At 50.1% G+C, this 20,513-nt stretch overlaps 2 protein-coding genes and 1 pseudogene across 2 annotated transcripts in view; 2 read left to right on the forward strand and 1 right to left on the reverse strand.

Moving 5' to 3' along the window:
- Nucleotides 1–12,945, forward strand: part of PSMD11 (proteasome 26S subunit, non-ATPase 11) — a 30,362-nt gene extending 17,417 nt beyond the window's left edge. The window contains exons 6-14 of the mRNA XM_060082004.1: nucleotides 39–233; nucleotides 5,028–5,172; nucleotides 6,131–6,191; nucleotides 7,986–8,048; nucleotides 9,849–9,974; nucleotides 10,476–10,511; nucleotides 10,775–10,826; nucleotides 11,126–11,268; nucleotides 11,387–12,945. Of these exons, the coding sequence (XP_059937987.1) occupies nucleotides 39–233; nucleotides 5,028–5,172; nucleotides 6,131–6,191; nucleotides 7,986–8,048; nucleotides 9,849–9,974; nucleotides 10,476–10,511; nucleotides 10,775–10,826; nucleotides 11,126–11,268 (821 nt within the window). The 3' untranslated portion in view covers nucleotides 11,387–12,945. The remainder of the gene's footprint in view (nucleotides 1–38; nucleotides 234–5,027; nucleotides 5,173–6,130; nucleotides 6,192–7,985; nucleotides 8,049–9,848; nucleotides 9,975–10,475; nucleotides 10,512–10,774; nucleotides 10,827–11,125; nucleotides 11,269–11,386) is intronic.
- On the reverse strand, nucleotides 1,763–3,223 carry LOC132478441 (very-long-chain (3R)-3-hydroxyacyl-CoA dehydratase 1-like; annotated as a pseudogene).
- Nucleotides 12,946–16,913: 3,968 nt separating the features above from the next.
- CDK5R1 (cyclin dependent kinase 5 regulatory subunit 1) lies at nucleotides 16,914–19,800 on the forward strand. Its single transcript, XM_060081318.1, has 2 exons — nucleotides 16,914–16,999; nucleotides 17,320–19,800. Exon 2 carries the CDS (start codon nucleotides 17,459–17,461, stop codon nucleotides 18,380–18,382), a length of 924 nt encoding a protein of 307 aa, XP_059937301.1. The 5' UTR covers nucleotides 16,914–16,999; nucleotides 17,320–17,458; the 3' UTR covers nucleotides 18,383–19,800.
- Nucleotides 19,801–20,513: the final 713 nt, after the last annotated feature.

Below are 20,513 nucleotides of genomic sequence, written 5' to 3' on the forward strand. Positions count from 1 at the left end.
ATGGCTAACAAAGAGGGTATATGTTTTTCTTTCTCCAGGTTCTCAGTTGCTGCGGGAGTTGAAAAAGATGGATGACAAAGCCCTTTTGGTGGAAGTACAGCTTTTAGAAAGCAAAACATACCATGCCCTGAGCAACCTGCCAAAAGCCCGAGCTGCCTTAACCTCTGCTCGAACCACAGCAAATGCCATTTACTGCCCCCCTAAATTGCAGGCCACCTTGGATATGCAGTCAGGTAACACCCCATGTTTTCTTAAAGCTCATCTTACCTCACAGGTTAAAGGACTGGGGGGTTGGGGCTGGAGAATAAAATTGCCTGTTTTGGCTCAAGCTTCCTCAGAGAAACCAGTGGAAGATTACCTCTCTCACTAGCTGCCCCCCTCCTCTTCACTTGCTGTTAACTGCCTAAAATATATTAAGAACATGCTTAATCTGTGGTTGACCAGGCAAACTGATTGTTAGAGCCAGCACCCTAGAGAGGTCTCACTTAGGTTTAAAAAGCTCTCCCTTATCTTCCATCTTAGTCACTTACTCAGAATGGTAGCACTTCTCTCCAGAATTGGACTAACCCAAGTCTCTTGTCACTTGGAGACCTTTGTAAAGCATGTTGGACTTTTCTAAAGGGCCTCAGGTCTAGGCTGAGGAAATACACCCCCCCAGCCCCCCATTTCCGTCGAGTGTAGTGGGTTGCTTTCTGATGGAGTGTGTGAATTTTGGGGCTAGGAGGCCATGGATTGGCAATAGAATACTTTTTCTTGTAGTCAGCAGCTTTTATTAGTTATATCTTATCATTATTGAAGGAGCATTATTGGAGTCAGAGGACTAACTAGCGTTACCTGGTATTACCTCTTCGCAATCTTTGTTTCCATGTAAAACTGTAAGAGGGAGATAATAGCTATCATACTTGCCTCTCAAGTATTGTCAGTATCAAATGGCATGTTTTGTGATTCAGGTTAAAAGCAGAAGCTCTAGAAAAAAGTCTAGAAAACAACTTTTCTAGGTTGAAATTTTGGTTCTGCAAATTTCTAGCTGTGTGACTGGGCAAGTTACTTAAATTTTTCTTTAGCTCATCTGAAAAATGGTGATAAATAATTGTACCTCCTCATAGGATGGGAGTGAGGATTAAATGAGATGATGAATGTAAGTTCTTATCACACAGTACCTTGCTTTGACCAAATACCGGCACTTTGTTTAAGCCACTACTCTTCATTATGTTCTTTCTTCATGGTCAAGAGATGAACTTGCATCTTATTTCTCAGAGCAAATAGAGGCCATTTTTATGTGAACCTTCTTTACTTCTCTTTCCTCCCCAGAATTTGTATCATTGTTTATTTTTACCCATTATCAAGCATGATCATTCTACCTGTGTTTTTTTTTTTTTTTTTTTTTTTTTTTTGCGGTACGCGGGCCTCTCACTGTTGTGGCCTCTCCCGTTGCGGAGCACAGGCTCCAGACGCGCAGGCTCAGCGGCCATGGCTCATGGGCCCAGCCGCTCCACAGCATGTGGGATCTTCCCAGACCGGGGCACGAACCCACATCCCCTGCATCGGCAGGCGGACTCTCAACCACTGCGCCACCAGGGAAGCCCTACCTGTCCTTTTTAAGTCTTTAGTTTTTCAGTTCTAAGTCTAGTTTTTCGTCTCCGCTTGGATCTTCCTCTCCGTCTTTTTTTTTTTTTTTCTCATCAAGCTGTTTATTCTTGTTATTAAAACCTGGACTCAAGTAATCCTGGTTATTCTGGAAAAAGCACCTTGTAGGGATCATTTAATCATCCTTTTCGACAGTCACCTCTCCATGAAGCACCTGTCTTCTCTGATGTAACGTATGAAAGTAGAGTTGTGGAAACAATGGTATACGTGAGGCCATGGTTATAAGAAGAAAATGATAGTAGTCAAAAGAGACATTGTATTTATTGGGAAGTCTTATGGAGAACATTCCTGTTTTCTTCACGTGTGGTAAGGCAGCGTATATCGTACGTTGCGTATCGTATGAAGTTTACCAGCAACTCCGACAGGATATAAGATGATAAAAAAAATTATATTGGTTTTATACTGTGAGTAACGAGCCACACCATAAAGATTCTTGAACTCCCTTGGACCCCAGCCGCAAGCACAGAAGTAGGTACAATTCCAATCAAACAGTGGACTATCTCAAGCAAGACAAATGTCTGGAAAAGTTTAAGTGTCTTCTGAATACTTTTTTTTTTTTTCTTTTTTCTTTTTTTTTTTTTGCGGTACGCGGGCCTCTCACTGTTGTGGCCTCTCCCGTCGCGGAGCACAGGCTCCGGACGCGCAGGCCCAGCGGCCATGGCTCACGGGCCCAGCCGCTCCACGGCATGTGGGATCCTCCGGGATCGGGGCACGAACCCGTATCCCCTGCATCGGCAGGCGGACTCTCAACCACTGCGCCACCAGGGAGGCCCTCTGAATACTTCTATATAAACCTTTGTGTGTTCCTTTTTCCATATAAAAACGTACCTTGGCAATAGGCAGTACCAGCCACCCCACAGTCATGGTGACGTTGTGGAAGGTGAGCCAGGCGGTGGCCAACAAGCCCAGGCGCCTCCTCTTGCCCACGGCCTCCCTCTCCTCGCCGGCCTCCGAGGCAGTGCCGCCCTCCTTGCTGGGGGGACGTGAACGAGGGGGGCAGGGGAGCGGGAGGGGGCCTGGCTGAGCGCACTGCTGAAGCGCCACGGCCCACCGCTGCCGCTGCGGTCAGGCGCCCCGCCAGCCCGGCCCCGGCCTTCCTCTCAGTCTTTGAACGGCCCCAGCTGAAAAAGCACAGCCTTTGGTCCTTTCTAAATTGCTGTCTTCTCCTTTTCTGTCAAGCTTCTTGGAAAAGTTGAGAGAATGTCATTACTTTGGTGCCTCTGTTGACTCCTTGAAAGACAGTAACGCCCCTCTATCCTCTGTCACATTTGGCGGCGGCTGACACTGTTGAGCACTCCATGCTTCTGGACAGTGTTGTCTTCTTGGTTCTCCTCCCTTGACTAACTATCCTCAGTCACTCTTTCTTCTGATGTATCCGGTGGGGTCTGTCTCCAAATCTGCCCTTGCTTTTCCATTTCTACAATTACTGCTCATAATTAATGCCACCGGACCACTGGAGTAGTCTTTTACTGATCTGACTGTCCCTGGTCACTTTTCTCAATCCATCTTGCTTACTAGTCCTAAAGTCATTTTTTGGAAACACAGACCTGATCATGTAACTCCAATGGTTCCCCATTATCCCCAGGCTGTTTTACTTTAACAGTGCATTCAAAAGGAAGACATCCTTTTCATGGTTATCTCTGGGTTTCAGTCCTAGTCACCAAATGACTTTATGTGTTCCTGCTCCTGTGCCTTTATATATTTTGTCTTCTGTGCTTGGAATCCCCCTTTCCATCTTCTCCCCTTGGCAAACTCCTATGCATCCTTCCAGATCAAGCTCACATGTCTGCCTTATAAACCCTCTTCAGTGCCTTCTTTACTTTGGACTTCCCTATGAAAGTTATATTCTTTGGTACATATTACGGTACTAATCTCCTTGTTTCTGTTTTGATGACCACTGTGAGACTGTGAGCTCCTTCAGGGCTTTATTCATATTTATTTTCTCTATAGTAGTTACATCAGTGCTTGGCACATGGTAGGCCCTTGTTAATATTTGTGTTGAACGAGTAACAGTCTAGTGTTTTGTTTCTTTAAATAATAAATGTCCTATGCCAGCTGGGATGCTTTTAGTCCTAATGTGGTCTCTATTTGCTAATGTGTTTTGGAAAGCAGTATACCAGTTCTTCTTTACTTTGTTCTTTTTTTAATCAGTCTTATTTTTTGTCTGGTCTATTCTAGCTCTGGACTGGGAAGAATGGGAAAATGGGCATTTGTCTCATTTAATTTGAGGTCTCCTTGGCTACAGAGGAGGGTGGGTTTTCTCCAGGCCTCTGTAGTTAAGAGCAGTAGTAGGAGAAGGACCTGAATCCTTCACCCTCTAAACCGGAGGCTTTTTGGGTAGGTTTGGCACATATCACTCAATAGTGGTTATTAATTCATAAGTTCCCAACTGGCATGCCAGGCACACAGGTATGTGACGGGTGGTCTGAAACAGTGATCCCCTGGGGTCATGTGTAAGCAGTTTCATCCTTTTACTCCAGTGTGCTGAATACTTTATTCGTTTACCTTGATGTGGAAAAGTTGGGAAGCCCTGTGGTAAACAAATGGATGTGTCTGAGGCAGGGTTAGAACTGACACACAGAATCTTGGGGCTTAGTTGCCTTCCAAGCTAGGAAGAACTAATTTTCACGTCATCCCACGTGATCGCGTAGGTTGGAAGTAATAGCAGGTTCAGTCAAAGTTAGGCTCATTGGGAGCAACCCAGCTTCTAAACAGTAGAGAACTGGTTAGATGAAGTGTAGCGTAATACTGCTTAACTGTGTACAATTAAGTTCATGGATTTGGCATTACATGAAATCCATTTACTGATCACATCAAGGCAAAGGTACATCTATCTATAAATGACCAGTATCTGAAATGAGACTGTAAGAGGTTGGATTTTCTTTTTCTCTCTCATGAAAGCTGCTTACTTATAAAAGTGTCAAGTTTAGAAAAGCTATCTTAAAGAAATGGTTGATGTTATTAAAACTAGTAATTTGGGCAAACCAGGGAGGGATGTTTGTGTCAGTTTTCTGACCCATGAAGGTAATGTCATGGAGGGTAAACGTGGCCTTTTCTAGTGGTTCCAATGGATAGCAGGACTGCTGTGGTGGTGCGAAAAGATGTTACCATATGCGGTTTTTAGGATCCCCTTTTGTTGGGTCTCTTACTCCTTTGGAATTAATATTGGAAAGGTGACTTGAACTGGGAGGCCAAAGACCTGGGTTCTAATCCCAGCTTTGCCACTAGATGGCAGTGACTTTGGGCAGGTCCTTTATTCTTTCCTGACCTCATCAATAAGTAGATGAGATTGGGATAGAGTTTTGAGGCCCTTCCCAGCTGTGACATTTTATGGTTCTATTATTTCATATGGTTCTTACTCTTTTCTTTTCAATGCCCAGGTATTATCCATGCAGCAGAGGAGAAGGATTGGAAAACAGCATACTCATACTTCTATGAGGCATTTGAGGGTTATGACTCCATCGATAGCCCCAAGGCCATCACATCTCTGAAGTACATGTTGCTGTGCAAAATCATGCTCAACACGTAGGTGCACATTAACTTTGGGATATGAGAACTTAGGTCCTTCATCTAAGATTTTCTGCCATGGCAGAGATGGCTTGGGCAGGGAGTTGGGCCAGCTACAGAAGCAGCAGCTGCCACCTCGTGGGGCTGATTGAGGTGGAATGGGAGGATCGAAGGTAATCCAGAGCACTTTTCCTTGCTAGTCTTTCAGAACTGGGGAGACAGATTTCAGAAATCTCTTTCCCAGCCCCTCTGAGTGTTCTCCTCATCCTACAATTCTGTCCAGAGAGTTGTTGAGCCCAGGGCAGAGGGCCAGGAAATGGCTTACAGACCAGCACCAGCCAATGGGCCGCCCAGAATGGGGGTGGTTAAAGGAGAGGTTAGGGAGAGGTTTGAAAAAGGCGACAACGTCAAGTATGACAGCTAGATCCTTTTCTAAAGATTTACAGGATTATTCCACATTCTTTTCTGGGAATAAATGAGATACTGACTGGGATTCTTTTTGGATCTCGGGATTAAACAGGGCTTGTGTTTTGAAAGATCTGTTATACTGGGATTTGATTTATATGTATCATTTTGCCTGTTGGGTCTATTACTTCTGGTAGGTTCAGTGTGGCTTTTTCTTTTTCTTTTTTTTTTTTTTTGGCTATGTCGTGCAGCTTGCGGGATATTAGTTCCCTGACCAGACCAGGGATTGAACCCGGGGCCACGGCAGTGAAAGCGCCAAGTCCTAACCACTGGACCGCCAGGGAATTCCCAGTGTGGCTTTCTTTTTAACGTTGAGTTTTCCTGCTTTTCAGCACTGAGCCCAGAGTGGAGAAAGCCTAGCGTCTATGGTGTGAGAGGCCTACGGGTTTAGGGGTGGGGGCTGATTACCTCTGTGGGCAGAGTCTTTTCAGAGGAAAAGATATTTGCCTGAACATATGCTTAGAAGCATAATATCCTGGAGTAGTTGACCGAGTATGTATTTTTTTTTTAGCCCAGAAGATGTCCAGGCCTTGGTGAGCGGGAAGCTTGCACTTCGGTATGCGGGGAGGCAGGTAGGGGATGCCTTGACTGCAGTTCTGATCTCTGCTCACTCTGAGGCAGCGTGTTATTAGACATGGTGTTCAGTGAGACCGTGCTCTTCAGGTCTCCATTCCGCTCTTCATTCTTTCTTCCCCCCTCTTCTTTTCATTAAGCTCGTTTGGTGTATTTCCTGTACTGTTAATTCTTGGCCTGAAAAGTCAATGTTTGGTGCTCTTGTGGGTATCGGGTGGTTTGAGGGACTTAACAGAACTCAGAATTGAACTGTAGCATTTACAGTGAGTTAGGTTGCGTTTAGCTTCGACCGGAAAGTGTATCTACCATGATCTTGGCTTGAAAATTTCATGTGCGGAGTAAGAAATCTTGGATTCTCCAAGAGTGTGGAGCCGGGTAAGGTCTGGTGCGCTTGTGCTTTAGAGAGGTCAGATTGCTTGGTGCAGAAACTAGGTTTTGATGACTCATGCAAGTGCTTCTCTTATCAGTACCTTCCCACTCTTGTCCTGAGTTTGGGTGTGGTCAAGAAGAGGCCTTTGATGGTCAGTAGCCCTATTTGTGATGGCTTTTATGCCTGAATAGGTAAGAGTGTGACCTGTGTAAAGATGATGTCTCAGATGTCTGCATCATCACTTTGTACTTTACTTGATTATCACTGGTAAAGTAAAAGGAGTCTTTCTAGGTTTCAAATGCAGTTGTCTAAACAACAGACACGTTGGCTATCTCACTGTATCTTTGGCAGAATGTCCACAATAGATGATTTCTTGCTTCTATACAAGAGGCCCTAATTGGCTTTTCATCAGAAAAAGTTTCAGATCAGCTCCTAGTTTTGACCAAAAGAATATTGGTTATTTCTGTAGTGAAAGACTCACTATCATATCTAGAATTAGAGTTGAGGAGGTGGGCTAAGAGAGGTCAAGTGTCCAGAACAAGGCCAGGTAACTAGTAATGGTGAAGCGAGACTTTGAACTTGGGTTATCTGGCTTTACGTTTCATGCTCTTCCCATTATGACATTTTCCTGTCTATAAGACAAATGCTGGAGGCAAACTACACTAACGATTAGCTTTGCATCATCTTTAAAGTCTGCAGTATAAGACACCACTACCTTCCTTGTTTAAGTACATAGGCTGGTACAAGAGGAGCTCCCTCTGGTCCTTTGTACCTTGATGACAGCTTTCATGCAGGAATCAGGCACTTAGGAAGATGAATGTTGTAGATTTCGTGCTGAGTAGAGACTTAAGAGCTTGGTCGGGTACCTTTTATAACGTTTTATAAAGTTAGAAGTTGCCCCTTAACCCTTGGTTATACCTTCATCACTGTGGGGTTTTAACATTCAGTATGATACGTAGAATTTTGATGCTTCACGCTTAATGAAAGTAAATCTTGGTCTGTGACCTGCACCAAACCCAGCAGAATGAGTTTTTATAAAGCACAAGGTATGATCAAGTCTGAGGGCAGGAAGGCATCTGTGGGGTGTAGGGATAGGGAGTCTTGGAGGAGGGGCGAGGAAATCGCACTTCTCTGGCCATTTTCCCTTTTAGCTTGTCATCTTTGGAGAATGCTTTATCAAAGTCTCTTTTCTGGAAAACTTCCTATTTCCTAGTACCTTTAAGTCACTTCAGCTTTCAAAGGGAAACTGGTTGGCACACAGTGGTATTCCTCTAGCTTTTCTTCCTAGGCCTCTGAAGAAGAGCAGTGGTGGGGCAGGTTCTTCCTTGCAGCCAGAAGTTGTGTGGACATAGCATGTTCCTCATGAGGCTTGTTGGGATGTGAGCGTGCAGATCACTTTCACTGTTTCTCTCTTTATTCTTAGACAGAAGCATTAAAATGTGTGGCTCAGGCCAGCAAGAACAGGTCGCTGGCAGATTTTGAAAAGGTAAGCAAGGTATTGGGTTGGTAGGGAACTGGTGGAGGGGAGGGGCATTTAAGCACTTTAAAAAGTTTTTTTTATCTTTAAATGATTATAGTTTCACAAGAAGTTGCAAAGATAGTACAGAGTGATCCCATGTACCATTCACCCAGTTTTCCCCAGTGGTTACATCTTATCTGTAGTACAGTATCAAAACCAGGAAGTAGTTAAGCACTTCTGTACAATGAAACTTGTTGAATTGTCATACCTCATTTATATACAGTACCTTTCAGTTTCAGAAAGTTCTGTCATCCTTCTTTCACTTGATTTTTTTTTTTTTTTTTTTTGGCTGCGTTGGGTCTTCATTGCTGTGTGCAGGCTTTCTCTAGTTGCAGCGAGTGGGGGGCCACTCTTTGTTGCGGAGCACAGGCTCTATGCCTGTGGGCTTCAGTAGTTGCAGCACATGGGCTCAGTAGTTGCGGCACGCGGCCCCTAGAGCGTGTGGGCTTCAGTAGTTGCGGCGCGCAGGCTCTAGGGAGCGCAGGCTTCAGTAGTTGTGGCACGTGGGCTTAGTTGCTCCGCGGCATGTGGGATCTTCATGGACCAGTGATTGAACCCGTGTCCCCTGCATTGGCAGGCAGATTCTTAACCGCTGCACCACTAGGGAAGTCCCCTTTCATTTGATTTTTTCACAACAAACCTGTTACCTGTGTTTTATACTTGGGGAAGCTGGAATTTAAAGAGGAGGCCTGAGTCACACAGCTCATGTGTGTCAGGGTCTGACACAAGCACCATGCGGCATGGTCTTAGATGTTACTTCAGCTCCAGAAATGCCAGGTCTGCTTCTCCTCTGTGGACAGAAGAGAAGTTTTGACGTGTGTATCTGGGCTGAAAGACACTTCCTTAGGATGGAAGTTCTAGTCTGGCCTTGCCTCCTGTGCTTTCAGACAATGTTTGTGAAGGTTTGGAAAGGGAGAAAAACTTGTCTAAGCGATAGGGTGAGACATACTTTTCTGAGCCTCTCTCTTAGTCTGAGTATAATGACCAACTTAATAAAAACAAACCTAGATCCAGGAAGAAAAATAGTGTGGACAGAAACTAGACCATGTGGCTCTCTGTCCCCAGGGTTCATCATCTTCCTTGAGGTTTCTTGCCAATTTCATTTCCTTACTTGGCATGATTTGCTTGCTTCCCTTAACACCTTATAGCACAGCTGACATGAGGCTGGGCTATTGTGAGAACATTACTAAAGGTAAATAAATCACATACACAAATAAACAAAGAGTCTAGATCATTTTATCCCCAAATTTGGATGGAACACTTCTAGAAGGGATTAAAAAAAGGGTCTGTGATCAGATATTTGGGAAACACTAGGGCTAAACAAAATTAGAAAAGTACTTTGTTTTCTGTGCTGATATTCCTTATAAAACCCCAAGAGCTAGCTGTGGAATTCAGCATTTCCTATTATTTAACCTCAGAATTCCCCCTCCTCCTGCTCCCATGGAGACCTTATTTGTTCTGTGGAATACATATTGAGAACTGCTTTTGCAGTGAATTTAGCTTGAAAGCTGAGCTGCTCTTAGGGCTTACATGGTTTGAGCTGTCAGTGTGAGGTTTTTGGACAGGAAGATGGTGCCTAGGGTTAGGCTCCACCTTTTACTTCTTTTCATTTTCTTCTGCCTTCAGTCATGGCTGTTCTTTCACCTTCCCAAATCCTCCAGAACTACAGTCAACCATGTAGTTACAAGGGCCAGCACACTACTTAGGAAGCTGCGAGTAGCGTGACTTTCAAGTCCTTTTCTGTGCCCATCTCGGCTCTTTTGGCAGGCTCTGACAGATTACCGGGCAGAGCTCCGAGATGACCCAATCATCAGCACACACTTGGCCAAGTTGTATGATAACTTGCTGGAACAGAATCTTATCCGAGTCATTGAGCCTTTTTCCCGAGTACAGGTAAGAACCCCCTTGGGGACTCTAGCTCTTCTCTGGTGGCAGGGGGTTTCTGGCTAGGTGTCCTCACTGTAGCCACCTCCCTTCCCACAACCATTCAGAATAGGAACTCACTTCCAAGGGTGTACCTGCTGGGCAAGAGATCCCCAAGAACTTGGGATTTTCTTGACAGGGAATGAGAGTCAAGGAGAGGGATGCTGTGGGGTAGAGGCTGGTGAGGTTGCCCCTGCTTGTTTTCAGTGCAGTCTCCTCCTAGCTTTTGTAGTCACTGTGCATGTGGTAAATGCTTTCTGTTCTGGGTGTGTGGGACAGGAGTGTATTTGTTGTCTGTAGTGATGCAGGGTAGGCATATGGACCAAGCACGAGAGACCTAAGCACAGCCAAAGAGAATGTGTCCCTGTAGAGACATTCGGCAGGATTTCAAGATCCAGCGCCACCCTCATCCCGGTATTAGAGGCAGAAGTAAACCTTTCAGTGTTGGTGTCTTTTTACCTTTCCTTTTAGATCGAACACATATCTAGCCTCATCAAACTCTCCAAGGTAAGGAGTCCTGAGCTTGTCTTGAGGGTAGGGATGGGGAAAGGGGCATGTGGAGGGGCTGCCATTTACACCCGCTGGGCCTATTGCAAAGCTCCCAAGCTTCTCAGTGGGGACTGGGGACCGTGGGCTGAGAGCTGCAGATGCATTGTTGCTGTTTTATTTTCAGACCATTTGCCATAAGATCCTTTTATACAAGGCTTTCATGTCAGTGTGATCTCTGACTAGTAGATGCTGGGCCCTTTAATCATGTGCTTTGATTTTAGGCCGACGTGGAAAGGAAATTATCACAGATGATTCTTGACAAGAAATTTCATGGTGAGTAACAGTCATACAGGCGAGGGGGCTGGTGGAGGTGATGAAATGGGGAAGAGGCATCATGCTCTTGTTTATCTTGAAAGAAGATGCTCCATTGTATCACCTGGTGGTTCCCTGGGATCCTTGCCCCTCTTATGCCTGTGATGAGAGTGTAATAAACATGCACGATTGGAACAGGAAGATGACTTCTGTTTCCCCTCCTTTCTGGAGAAAGTGAGGCAGCTAGGGAGGGGGCTGCTTCTCAAATGCTCGTGTGTCTAATCCTTTCTTTTACCTGGGTTTGCTTGTGTTTTCTGCAGGGATCTTGGACCAGGGGGAGGGTGTCTTGATTATTTTTGATGAACCCCCAGTAGATAAAACTTATGAAGCTGCTCTGGAAACAATTCAGAACATGAGTAAAGTAGTGGATTCCCTCTACAACAAAGCCAAGAAACTGACATAGGTGAGTGCTGACTCCGGGACCCGGGCCCGGGCAGCGCTGTTTTCTGCCTGTCGAGACTGAAAGCCTCCTGGTGGCCTTGCGGCTTCCCCGATTGACACTGCTCTGTCTTCTCTTGCAGAGTTGGATCTGTAGCGGTCCTTTGGAGAGTGTGTGTGGCGGGAGAGTGAAACCTTTGGGGAAAATGCTAGGAGATTTTTCTTTCTGTTCTACTTTTCGCTCAGAAAGTTTTTAAATCCTCATTTGGTGCATCTGTATTCCAGCCGATAGGTGTGCCAGTTTTCATGTAATCTTTACTGGCCCAACTTGGGAGTGGGGAAATTGCTTAAAAAAAGAAAAAAAAGAAAAAAAAAGGTTATTCTAAATAAAAGGAAAAAGGCTTACACTACCTAAAGCTGTGCTCTCTGCCTCCTGGGAGAGGGCCGCCAAGCCAGGCGCTCCGCCAGCCACTGGGGCTCCTAACCCACCCGCTGGGCGTCACCTCGCCTCCTCTTCAGAATTGGGTGTTCGCCTGACTATCAAAGCAACGACTTTTTATTCTGTTTGTACTGAACCAAAACAAACAACTGTGTATAGACTGCTATTTTCCTTTTTATTTGAAACGAGGCGTTTCCGTGTCCTTTCCCCTGCCATGTGGCCCATCCCCCCGCCCTCCCCCCAACAATGGCTCCAGCAGACTGGCCGAAGGTCCCGCCGCCGCCACCGCCGCAGCAGCACCTGCACGGCTCCGCTCCAACCTGGGAAGGAATGGGGACGTGGCCAGGAGCTAGTGTCACCATGGCCACACGGGGAGCAGTGGGGGCCCTCAGGGGGCCTGCTGTGCATGTGGCTCTTTTTAACACAGTAACTAGATTAGATGTCAGTGTTTTAACTGCCCCTGTCCTCTGCTCTTTTCTCTCACCCCTCTTTCCCCTTCTCTCAACCAGAAGACCATCCCATGTCTCTCTTCCTTCCTCCTTCCCCCCTCCAGGGGAGCCAGGCTGTCTGAAATACTTCAGCTTCTCTCCCCATCCCCCTGCTTCTCTCCTGCTGTCAGATGGATTTATTCCTTTTTTAAACAGTGAACATCGGAAATGAGACTGTGGGGTGTGTTGTTGTTTTTTTTTTTTTTTCTCCCAATTTTTGTTGTTGGGTTTTTGAGCAACCTCATGTCCCCCTCCCAGGGAGCTTTCTTTATTTACCTCTTAGAAGTGGAAGGGATGGGAGGTAGCGCACTGTACTCCAGCATGCTTTGTTTTATGAAGAGATTACATAGCAAGGCTTTGAATGCCATTTGGGCAGGTAAGCTTCTGCACCTCTGTTGTGCTCAGCTGTATTTTCTTCTTCCTCTCATTCTTCTTTGTCTTCTTTTTTCCTCTCCCCCTCCTCCTGCCTCCTTCCTGCTGGCCTCCTTTTATCTTGCTTTCCCTCTGTCAGATTATCCTTCCAGGTTTTCGTAATAAATTTATATTTTGTAAAAGGATTTTGTTGTACCAGGTTTTGCATCCTCACTGAATCTGACTGGCTTTTATTTTCCTCTCCAAAATCAGGTTTTTGTTCTCAACATCTTTCCCCATCATGTCCAGTCACTGTTTTGGTTTTGGCACCATCAATATCAAATGTACAAACGGTTCTTGCTAACCAACACCAGGTATATCTGATGTTCAGATGAGTTCCAATAAAAACAATTTTTTTTTCAAACAGTGTCCTTTCTTGAGTGCTGGAGGGCTTTCTGATCAAGTCCAGACAGCTCTGTATAGCCCTCTGGACTGGACAAAGCTCTACCGTCTCATTTGCTTCATGGGAGACCTTTAGATCCGGGGTCAAGTGGAGGGCTTTGGGTGAGAACGTTGGTCTGTGAGGGCTAAAATGGGAAATGGGGCTCAGTTATCTTTGTTTTTCCAAGGCATCATGGTCCAGTGAGGACATGGGGTTTGGGTTGTAATATCCTCTGAGCCCGTTTCCTCACTTACACGACAAGGATGGTGCTTTCTTGGTAGGTAATTGTGGTGGGAGTGTTACATGAAATCATGGAAGTACAGGTGCCTGGAGAGCCCTGGCATTCAGTTGTGGCTTAGTTTTCGTTTTTTGGAATCTTGTTCAAAAGGATTGATTTTCACACTACCCCTCAGACCCTGGGAGTGACCTGTCTTGTGGGGCTCTGGGGCCACTGGGAGGGAGGGTGGGCTCTAGCCACCAACTCCAGTCTGAGCCACTCTCTAGTCTCTCTCAGTATTGTGTCTCTGTGTATCGTTTTACTTAAGGAAGAGTTGTGCTTCAATAAAAGACTTTAAAAATATTCCAAAGGGATCCAGAGCCCGAGCAGTTGGGGGAGGGCACTCCCAGGAGCCCAGTGGGGCAGCAGGCTTCTCGTCATCTCCCTGGGCAGGTCTGCTGACTTCTGCAGACCCGTGCTGTCCAGTGTGTGGTCATGAGCCCCATATGGCTGTTGAGTCCTTGAAATTATGGCTAGTTCAAACTGTGATGCCCTGCAAATGTAAACAAACCAGACTTTGAAGAATGTGAAAAAAGAATGAAAAATTGCTCAACAACTTTTTTACATATGTTGAAATATTTTGAGCATTTATTGGGTTAAATGTACTATTAAAATATATCTGTTTCTTTAACTTTTTTAATGTGGCTGCTAGAAAATATTTAATTATCTACGGGGCTTGCATGTGTGGCTCATGGTTTTTTTTGGACAGCGCTGCTCCAGACCTCGAGGGACTGCTTCCCCTCCCAGGCCTCGATAAGCTGCATCTAGGTGCAGCTGAGAGGGTGGGGTGGCCCGTGGGCTAGCATGGGCCTGGCTCCCTCACTTATGGGCCCTTCCTGGCATCAGGCTTCACGGTGCCTGGGCTTCCTTGTGTGTTAACGAGATCCTGATGGCATTGGGAGCGGCGGCCGCAGCCCTTGGCTGTGGAGTCCTGCCGCAGGCTAGTTATGTAACCTGTGCTGCCCAGAAAGGCCACTAGATGCTGCTCTGTGATGCCTGAGAGAACAAAGCACGACTTCCTCAGGAGCCAGGGCTCAGACCTGCTTTATTTGGAACTCTTTCTGAGAGCTGGCTGGCTGGGGCCTTGGCCTCCCTTCCTCAGAGTGGTATGGGAAGGGGGCATGCGGAGGATGGGAACTCGACATGGACATTCCATACGTGCATGTAACACGCAGGCTGGCCTTTCCGGCAGCTAGAGATAGACTATAGGATAAAGAGGCTGATTGATGGGGGTCGGATTTGGAGAGCTTCCCTGCAGTTCTCTGGTGAAGACTGGGAAGAAAACAGCTGTGCATCATTCATCCAGGTCTGCCTCCTGGGTCCTTGATCTGCCATTTTCGGCAGATTGTAGCTCTTCCTTCTTTGCAGTTGGAGAAGTACTGGGAGCTTGGAGGGGGAGGGGTGTTGTTGGTGTGTTGAGTGAGCAGAGGAGGGGTGTGGTGCCTCAAAACAGAGCAGGCACACAACGGGTGGACAGGCTGGCAGTGCCATCCCATTCATGCTCTGCTGCACACATGACTTTGCCTCAAGTGTGAGGAGGTTGGAGTAGTTCTGCCAAGAGCTCTTTTTGAAGGTAGTAAGGGAGGGCTGGCTAGACAAAGGCAAGAGAGGACGCAGGCTGGAAAAGGCCCAGGCCAATGCGAGCTTCCATGGTTTGGGAAATGGGGTGGGGTGAAGTGGAGCTTGGTACTGCCCACCATGAATTGGAATAGTTAGTATTGAAATTTTGTAGGTACAGGTAAGTACAGGGCGGCTCCAGCTATTTCTGAGGGGTGGATTACAGGCTTAGAAGTCTAAGCATATTTCCATATTTAAGTGGAAAGCACTTAACCCCTGCTCAACACAGGAAAGGCAGTGTGGACATGGGCCAACTCAGGAGCTGGGCCTCCATTAGGGGCAGGATGAAAAAAGGCTGGGGTCCAACTTTGCCTTAGGAAGAGAGTCATCGGGCCAGTGGACCTGGAGGAGATTGATTCTTAGAGCTCCTTACTATGGAGGACAGCTCCATTTGAAGAGCAGGTAGGGCTTGTACACTGAGGAATGTTCAGAGGGAGGGGCACCCTGGGCTAAGGGCCTGCCTTTATCTTCTAAGTTAAGATGACAGCTACTGTGGATGTTTCTTTCTCAAGGACTCTACAAGAAGTAGCCTTCTCGGTACAGAGTAATGCATTTCCCACTAAATGGTCACCAAGGCCCCTAAAGCTGTTGACAAGTTGCCACTGTTGACAGAGGAATCTCTGGGTAGTTCTTTAGCAAATTCTAGTACTTTCTGATGATGGTAGCATTGTTGGAATGATAGCAGATTTCTTTACTGCTTAGAGCAGTAGGCAGAACTGGCACAGGTTGTGTGCTGGAGTGGTCTGGGAGTCAGGGGATTGGGTGTTCTCTGGATTGCCACTTCCTCATCACCAGGTCCAGAGTAATTTGGATTAAGATATTGTTTAAGTCTCCTGTTTCCCAGGTTTGTGGTCAAATCTGAGTCAGTCTCCAGAGCTAAACTAAAAGAGTAACGAAGAATAGCTTTTGTGAAGCATCTGGATTCTTGTTCCTTGTGAGAGGAAAAGTTCTTATTAGAACCAGAGTTTTACTCAGAATTTAATAATTTTATGGGCACCGAGTCTTCAAATTATATATGCTTAGCATGAAAAATACTTAAATCAGCAGATCAGAGGCTGGTTGGAGAAGCAGTTGCTTCAGTTGTTCTATAACAGATAAGACGGCCGGTGGAAATTTTGAGGTCGCATTTGTGATGGGCTCAGTATTGGCCCTTCTCTGGGGCAGCGACCGAGCCAGGAGCCTCAGGGCTCTGTCCCAGGTGTGGTGTGGGAAGGCCAGTCGCTCTGTACCTGGGCCGTGGGCATTTACCTGGGATGGGGCAACGGAGATCCCGGAGGGAAAGGCACTCAGAACTGATGGGACAGTCCCCTCGGGATGCTTGGGGCACTCAGGCGGCCAAAGGCTTAGCCTCTCCCCACCTTCCTCCCTGAGCTCCCTAGCTTCCTTCCCCGGGGACGAGGAGGTTAAATGGAAGGCGGCTGCTCGGGGTCCTATGCTCCGTGGATGGCTTCTCTGGCGGCCAGGGCGGGGACGCGGCCGAGAGCGTCCCCGCGGCCCGCAGCTGCCGGCGCCGCGGCGGGAACAAAGGCGGCACGTGTCTGGGCGGGGCGGAGGGCGGGGTCGGCCCTCGGCCCCGCCCCTCCCGGAGCTTCCTCACCCTCCCGAGCTCGGCTGCGCGGTGCGCCCGCGACTCTCACACGGCCGGGCTGTTGCTGGCGGGGCGGCGCCGAGAGGGCGGCGAGCAGTGCGGGAGGGGGGGCGGCCCCGCGGGGCGGTGCCGCGAGTACCCGCCGCCCGAGCCCGGGTCCTGGATGGGGCGCGGCGAGTAGAGCGGCGCCTGGGGCTCGCGGCCGTGTCGCTGCCAGCACCGCGCGCAGCTGGTGCTGAGCACGGCGGCGGCTCCGGCTCCCGCTCCCGGGCGAGACCAGGCCTGGCCGGGCCTGCGCGTGGGCCGCGCGCGCGCCCGAGAGGGAGGCCGCTGAGGTGCGCGCCGGGGCGGGCGCGGGCGCGGCGGCGGCGAAGGCGGCCGAGCGGGGGGCGGGGCCGCGGCGCCTGCAGAACCTTGGACAGAAGCTCCGGAGCCGCCGCCGCCACCGCCGCCGCCGAGCGCGAGCCCCGCCGAGCCCCGCCGAGCGCCGGGACCGCGGCGTCGAGCCGCGGCGCGCATTGCGGAGGGTGCAGAGCGCAGGAGCCACCTGCTTGGTAAGCCTGCGCCTCGGGCCGTCCGCTGTCCCCGGGGATCCGGGCCGGGGTCGCGGCCGCGCGCGGTGTCGAGGCGGGGTCCCCGGCCACCTCCGCCAGCTGCCGGTCCCCCGCGCTGCCATCCGGCCCCCGGCGGGCGCGGGTGCCGGTGCCGCAGTGGAGCGGCCGGGTTGCGGCGCGGGGGCGCGGGCGGGGCCGTGCCGGCCGGGGAAGGCCTGGGCGCGGGTCCGGGGCCAGGTCCGCGGGGCCGCCGAGGCCGGGGCGGAGGAGCGCGACGCGAGCCCCGCCTGGTACTGAGAACCATCTTGTTTTCCACACAGATCCGAAGGGGCGGCACGCGACCCCTGGAGCGCCCCGGCCTACCCCTGGCCGCCTCGGGCTCGGTGAGCTGTTTCGTCCCTCCGGCCGGCAGGCTGGGCGCGCAGGGGCGCAGGTCCCCGCCCGGCGCGCAGCGGCACCATGGGCACGGTGCTGTCCCTGTCCCCCAGCTACCGGAAGGCCACGCTGTTTGAGGATGGCGCGGCCACGGTGGGCCACTACACGGCCGTGCAGAACAGCAAGAACGCCAAGGACAAGAACCTGAAGCGGCATTCTATCATCTCCGTGCTGCCTTGGAAGAGGATCGTGGCCGTGTCGGCCAAGAAGAAGAACTCCAAGAAGGTGCAGCCCAACAGCAGCTACCAGAACAACATCACGCACCTCAACAATGAGAACCTGAAGAAGTCGCTGTCGTGCGCCAACCTGTCCACGTTCGCCCAGCCCCCACCGGCGCAGCCGCCCGCACCCCCTGCCAGCCAGCTCTCGGGCTCCCAGACCGGGGTCTCCTCCTCTGTCAAGAAGGCCCCGCATCCTGCCGTCACCTCCGCAGGGACGCCCAAACGGGTCATCGTCCAGGCGTCTACCAGCGAGCTGCTGCGCTGCCTGGGTGAGTTTCTCTGTCGCCGGTGCTACCGCCTGAAGCACCTGTCCCCCACGGACCCTGTGCTCTGGCTGCGCAGCGTGGACCGCTCGCTGCTCCTGCAGGGCTGGCAGGACCAGGGCTTCATCACGCCCGCCAACGTGGTCTTCCTTTACATGCTCTGCCGGGATGTCATCTCCTCCGAGGTGGGCTCCGACCACGAGCTCCAGGCCGTCCTGCTGACCTGCCTGTACCTCTCCTACTCCTACATGGGCAATGAGATCTCCTACCCGCTCAAGCCCTTCCTGGTGGAGAGCTGCAAGGAGGCCTTTTGGGACCGCTGCCTCTCCGTCATCAACCTCATGAGCTCCAAGATGCTGCAGATCAACGCCGACCCCCACTACTTCACACAGGTGTTCTCCGACCTGAAGAACGAGAGTGGCCAGGAGGACAAGAAGCGGCTCCTCCTAGGGCTGGACCGGTGAGCCCGCTAGCCTGCATCACGGCTCAAGGATTCAATTCATTTTTAAAAATTTATTATTAAATCAGATTTTGTGTACAGTATGTGTCTAGCGAAGCCACGAAGGGCCTCTCCCTTCCCACCTTCTCTCCTTGGGGTTTTCTTCAGCCCTGCCAAGAACTCTGGATGCTTTTGAACTCCCGAACCTTGTGCAAAATTCAGAAGATGTATTCAGAGCCACCCTGGCTCCTGACCTCTCACTTTTGGGAATTCAAAGGACTGACCTGCCTCTGCCGCCTGTGCTCTTGCTGGACCAAGGCAGGGGAGGCTGCCCTCTGCGCCCCACAGCCAGGCAGCCCAGGGAGGAACTGGAGTTGCTGGTTGGAGGCCCTTTGCCGGGTCCCGTTTTGGGTCCTCCATTCTCCCAGAGGCTCCTGGAGCCCGCCACCCTGACTGAGCCGCATGTGGGGTTGTGAGGCAAGATGCCCGTGGCCCTGGGACAGCCTCTTCAATTGAGGGGAAGCCGGCCTGGTGCAAAGATTGTGTCCTGTCGTTTGACCATGCACGACCCGGTTTGCTCTTTTTTCTTTTTTAGGGAGAAGGGCTTTCCTTTTGTGGAGACGTGGAACTTGCCCCCCTCCCCCTGCTCCCAGCGGTGTTGGCAGTGTTGGTTAACAAGCTGGTTTGACTCATTAAGTTGTTTCATTTTGGGTCCCAGCTCTAAAGGGGTGGGGTGAAGCTGGGGACAACTCCTTTCCTGGGTGAATTTTTCATTTGAATCATGCAGCTTAGTCACCCTGTGGTGAAGGCCAGGACAGCTTCAGGTGCCCATTGTCAACAGCCTGCCTTCTGTGCAGGTGGGGTTGCCGTGCCTGGGACTGAGCCGGTGCCCACCTAAGGGCTAAGGCCTCTTGCTGGTGCACGTGACATTTGTCCTGCAGAGCTGCGGGGGGGTGTGGGGTGATGTCAGGGATCAGGGTGATGTGGTGATGATGTACCCCCGCCCTCACCCCTGTTGGTTTAAAGCTGTTCCCAAACAGTTCAGTTTCTCCTGAAGGTGAAGCCTTGTCCTGAAAGGCCCAGTGAGACAGCTGGATCTTGGAGACAATTACAAGACGGGAGCAGAACTCCTGATTGCCTGCTGATTCTACAACTGATCATTTGCAGCTGCTGGTTTTGGTTTCCACCTTAGCCTGGTTGGTGGCTGTAAAAACACATGACGTGTACTTAATCAATTTTCTCTCTAATTCTCCCAGATCGGTGGCTTGGGGCTTGGGAGAGGACCCAGAGAAGGGAGCAAGTCTTCCTCCGTCCCTTCGGCTTTGGGGAACAAAGACTGGTGTGAAGATGCTACAGAGAATTCTCTCTTCCAGTCCCAGTCCCCCAGGGGGTGCTGGAAGGGGAGGCTGGGGGGAGGCAGGGGGCCGTTTTACATAGGATTAGCTTCCAGGTGGCTGCTGATCTCAGCAGAAGCACTACTGAAATTCACAGAAAAAAGAAAAAGCTGTGAAATTGAGGTCCTGATTTAATAGGCCCGGGGCCGAGCCTGCGGGCCCGTGACGCTCCCGAGGAAGAGGGCCTGCCCGAGCGGGAGAGCATTGGCCGCAGCTGCGCGCCGAGGCCCACGCTGAGCCTTTCTCGGGACCGCCAGCCAGATAACCTGCCGCGGGGCTGGAAGGAGCCCGCGGCTGCTGGCGCGGACCTCGCCGCGGCGCCTCTTCTCTGCTGGAGTTGTCACGCAGCCCGTCTGTGCAGATCCTGCTGCCGTGTGTGACCTGAGGTAGGAGGCCCGTGGGGGCAGCGGGCCCTGGCGGCACACGAGATGGGGGTCCGGGTGCCGACTCTCAAGAGCAGGGGCGCGGGTCTGTAGTCGCTCCTTCGCGGGCTGCGCTGGGCCTGAAACTGCGGGAAGGCGCATCCGCAGGATTCCAGTTTTGTGTGTTTCCTTCTCTCTCTCCATATTTATTTTTTTAAGTTTTGGAGGCGGTGCAAATTTCAGGAGTGGTTGGGGACTAAGGAAAGAACTCTCTAGTTCCATCAATGTGAAGCCTGGTGGGGTCTCCTCCCTCCCTTGCACTGGTCATCAGTATTGTGTAAAGGAACTGATATACTTGAGTGTGCAAGCAATGAACCCATTTGACATGCTGCTATGAAGA

Source organism: Mesoplodon densirostris, chromosome 18 (genome assembly GCF_025265405.1).
Source record: "Mesoplodon densirostris isolate mMesDen1 chromosome 18, mMesDen1 primary haplotype, whole genome shotgun sequence".
Lineage (NCBI taxonomy): Eukaryota > Metazoa > Chordata > Mammalia > Artiodactyla > Ziphiidae > Mesoplodon > Mesoplodon densirostris.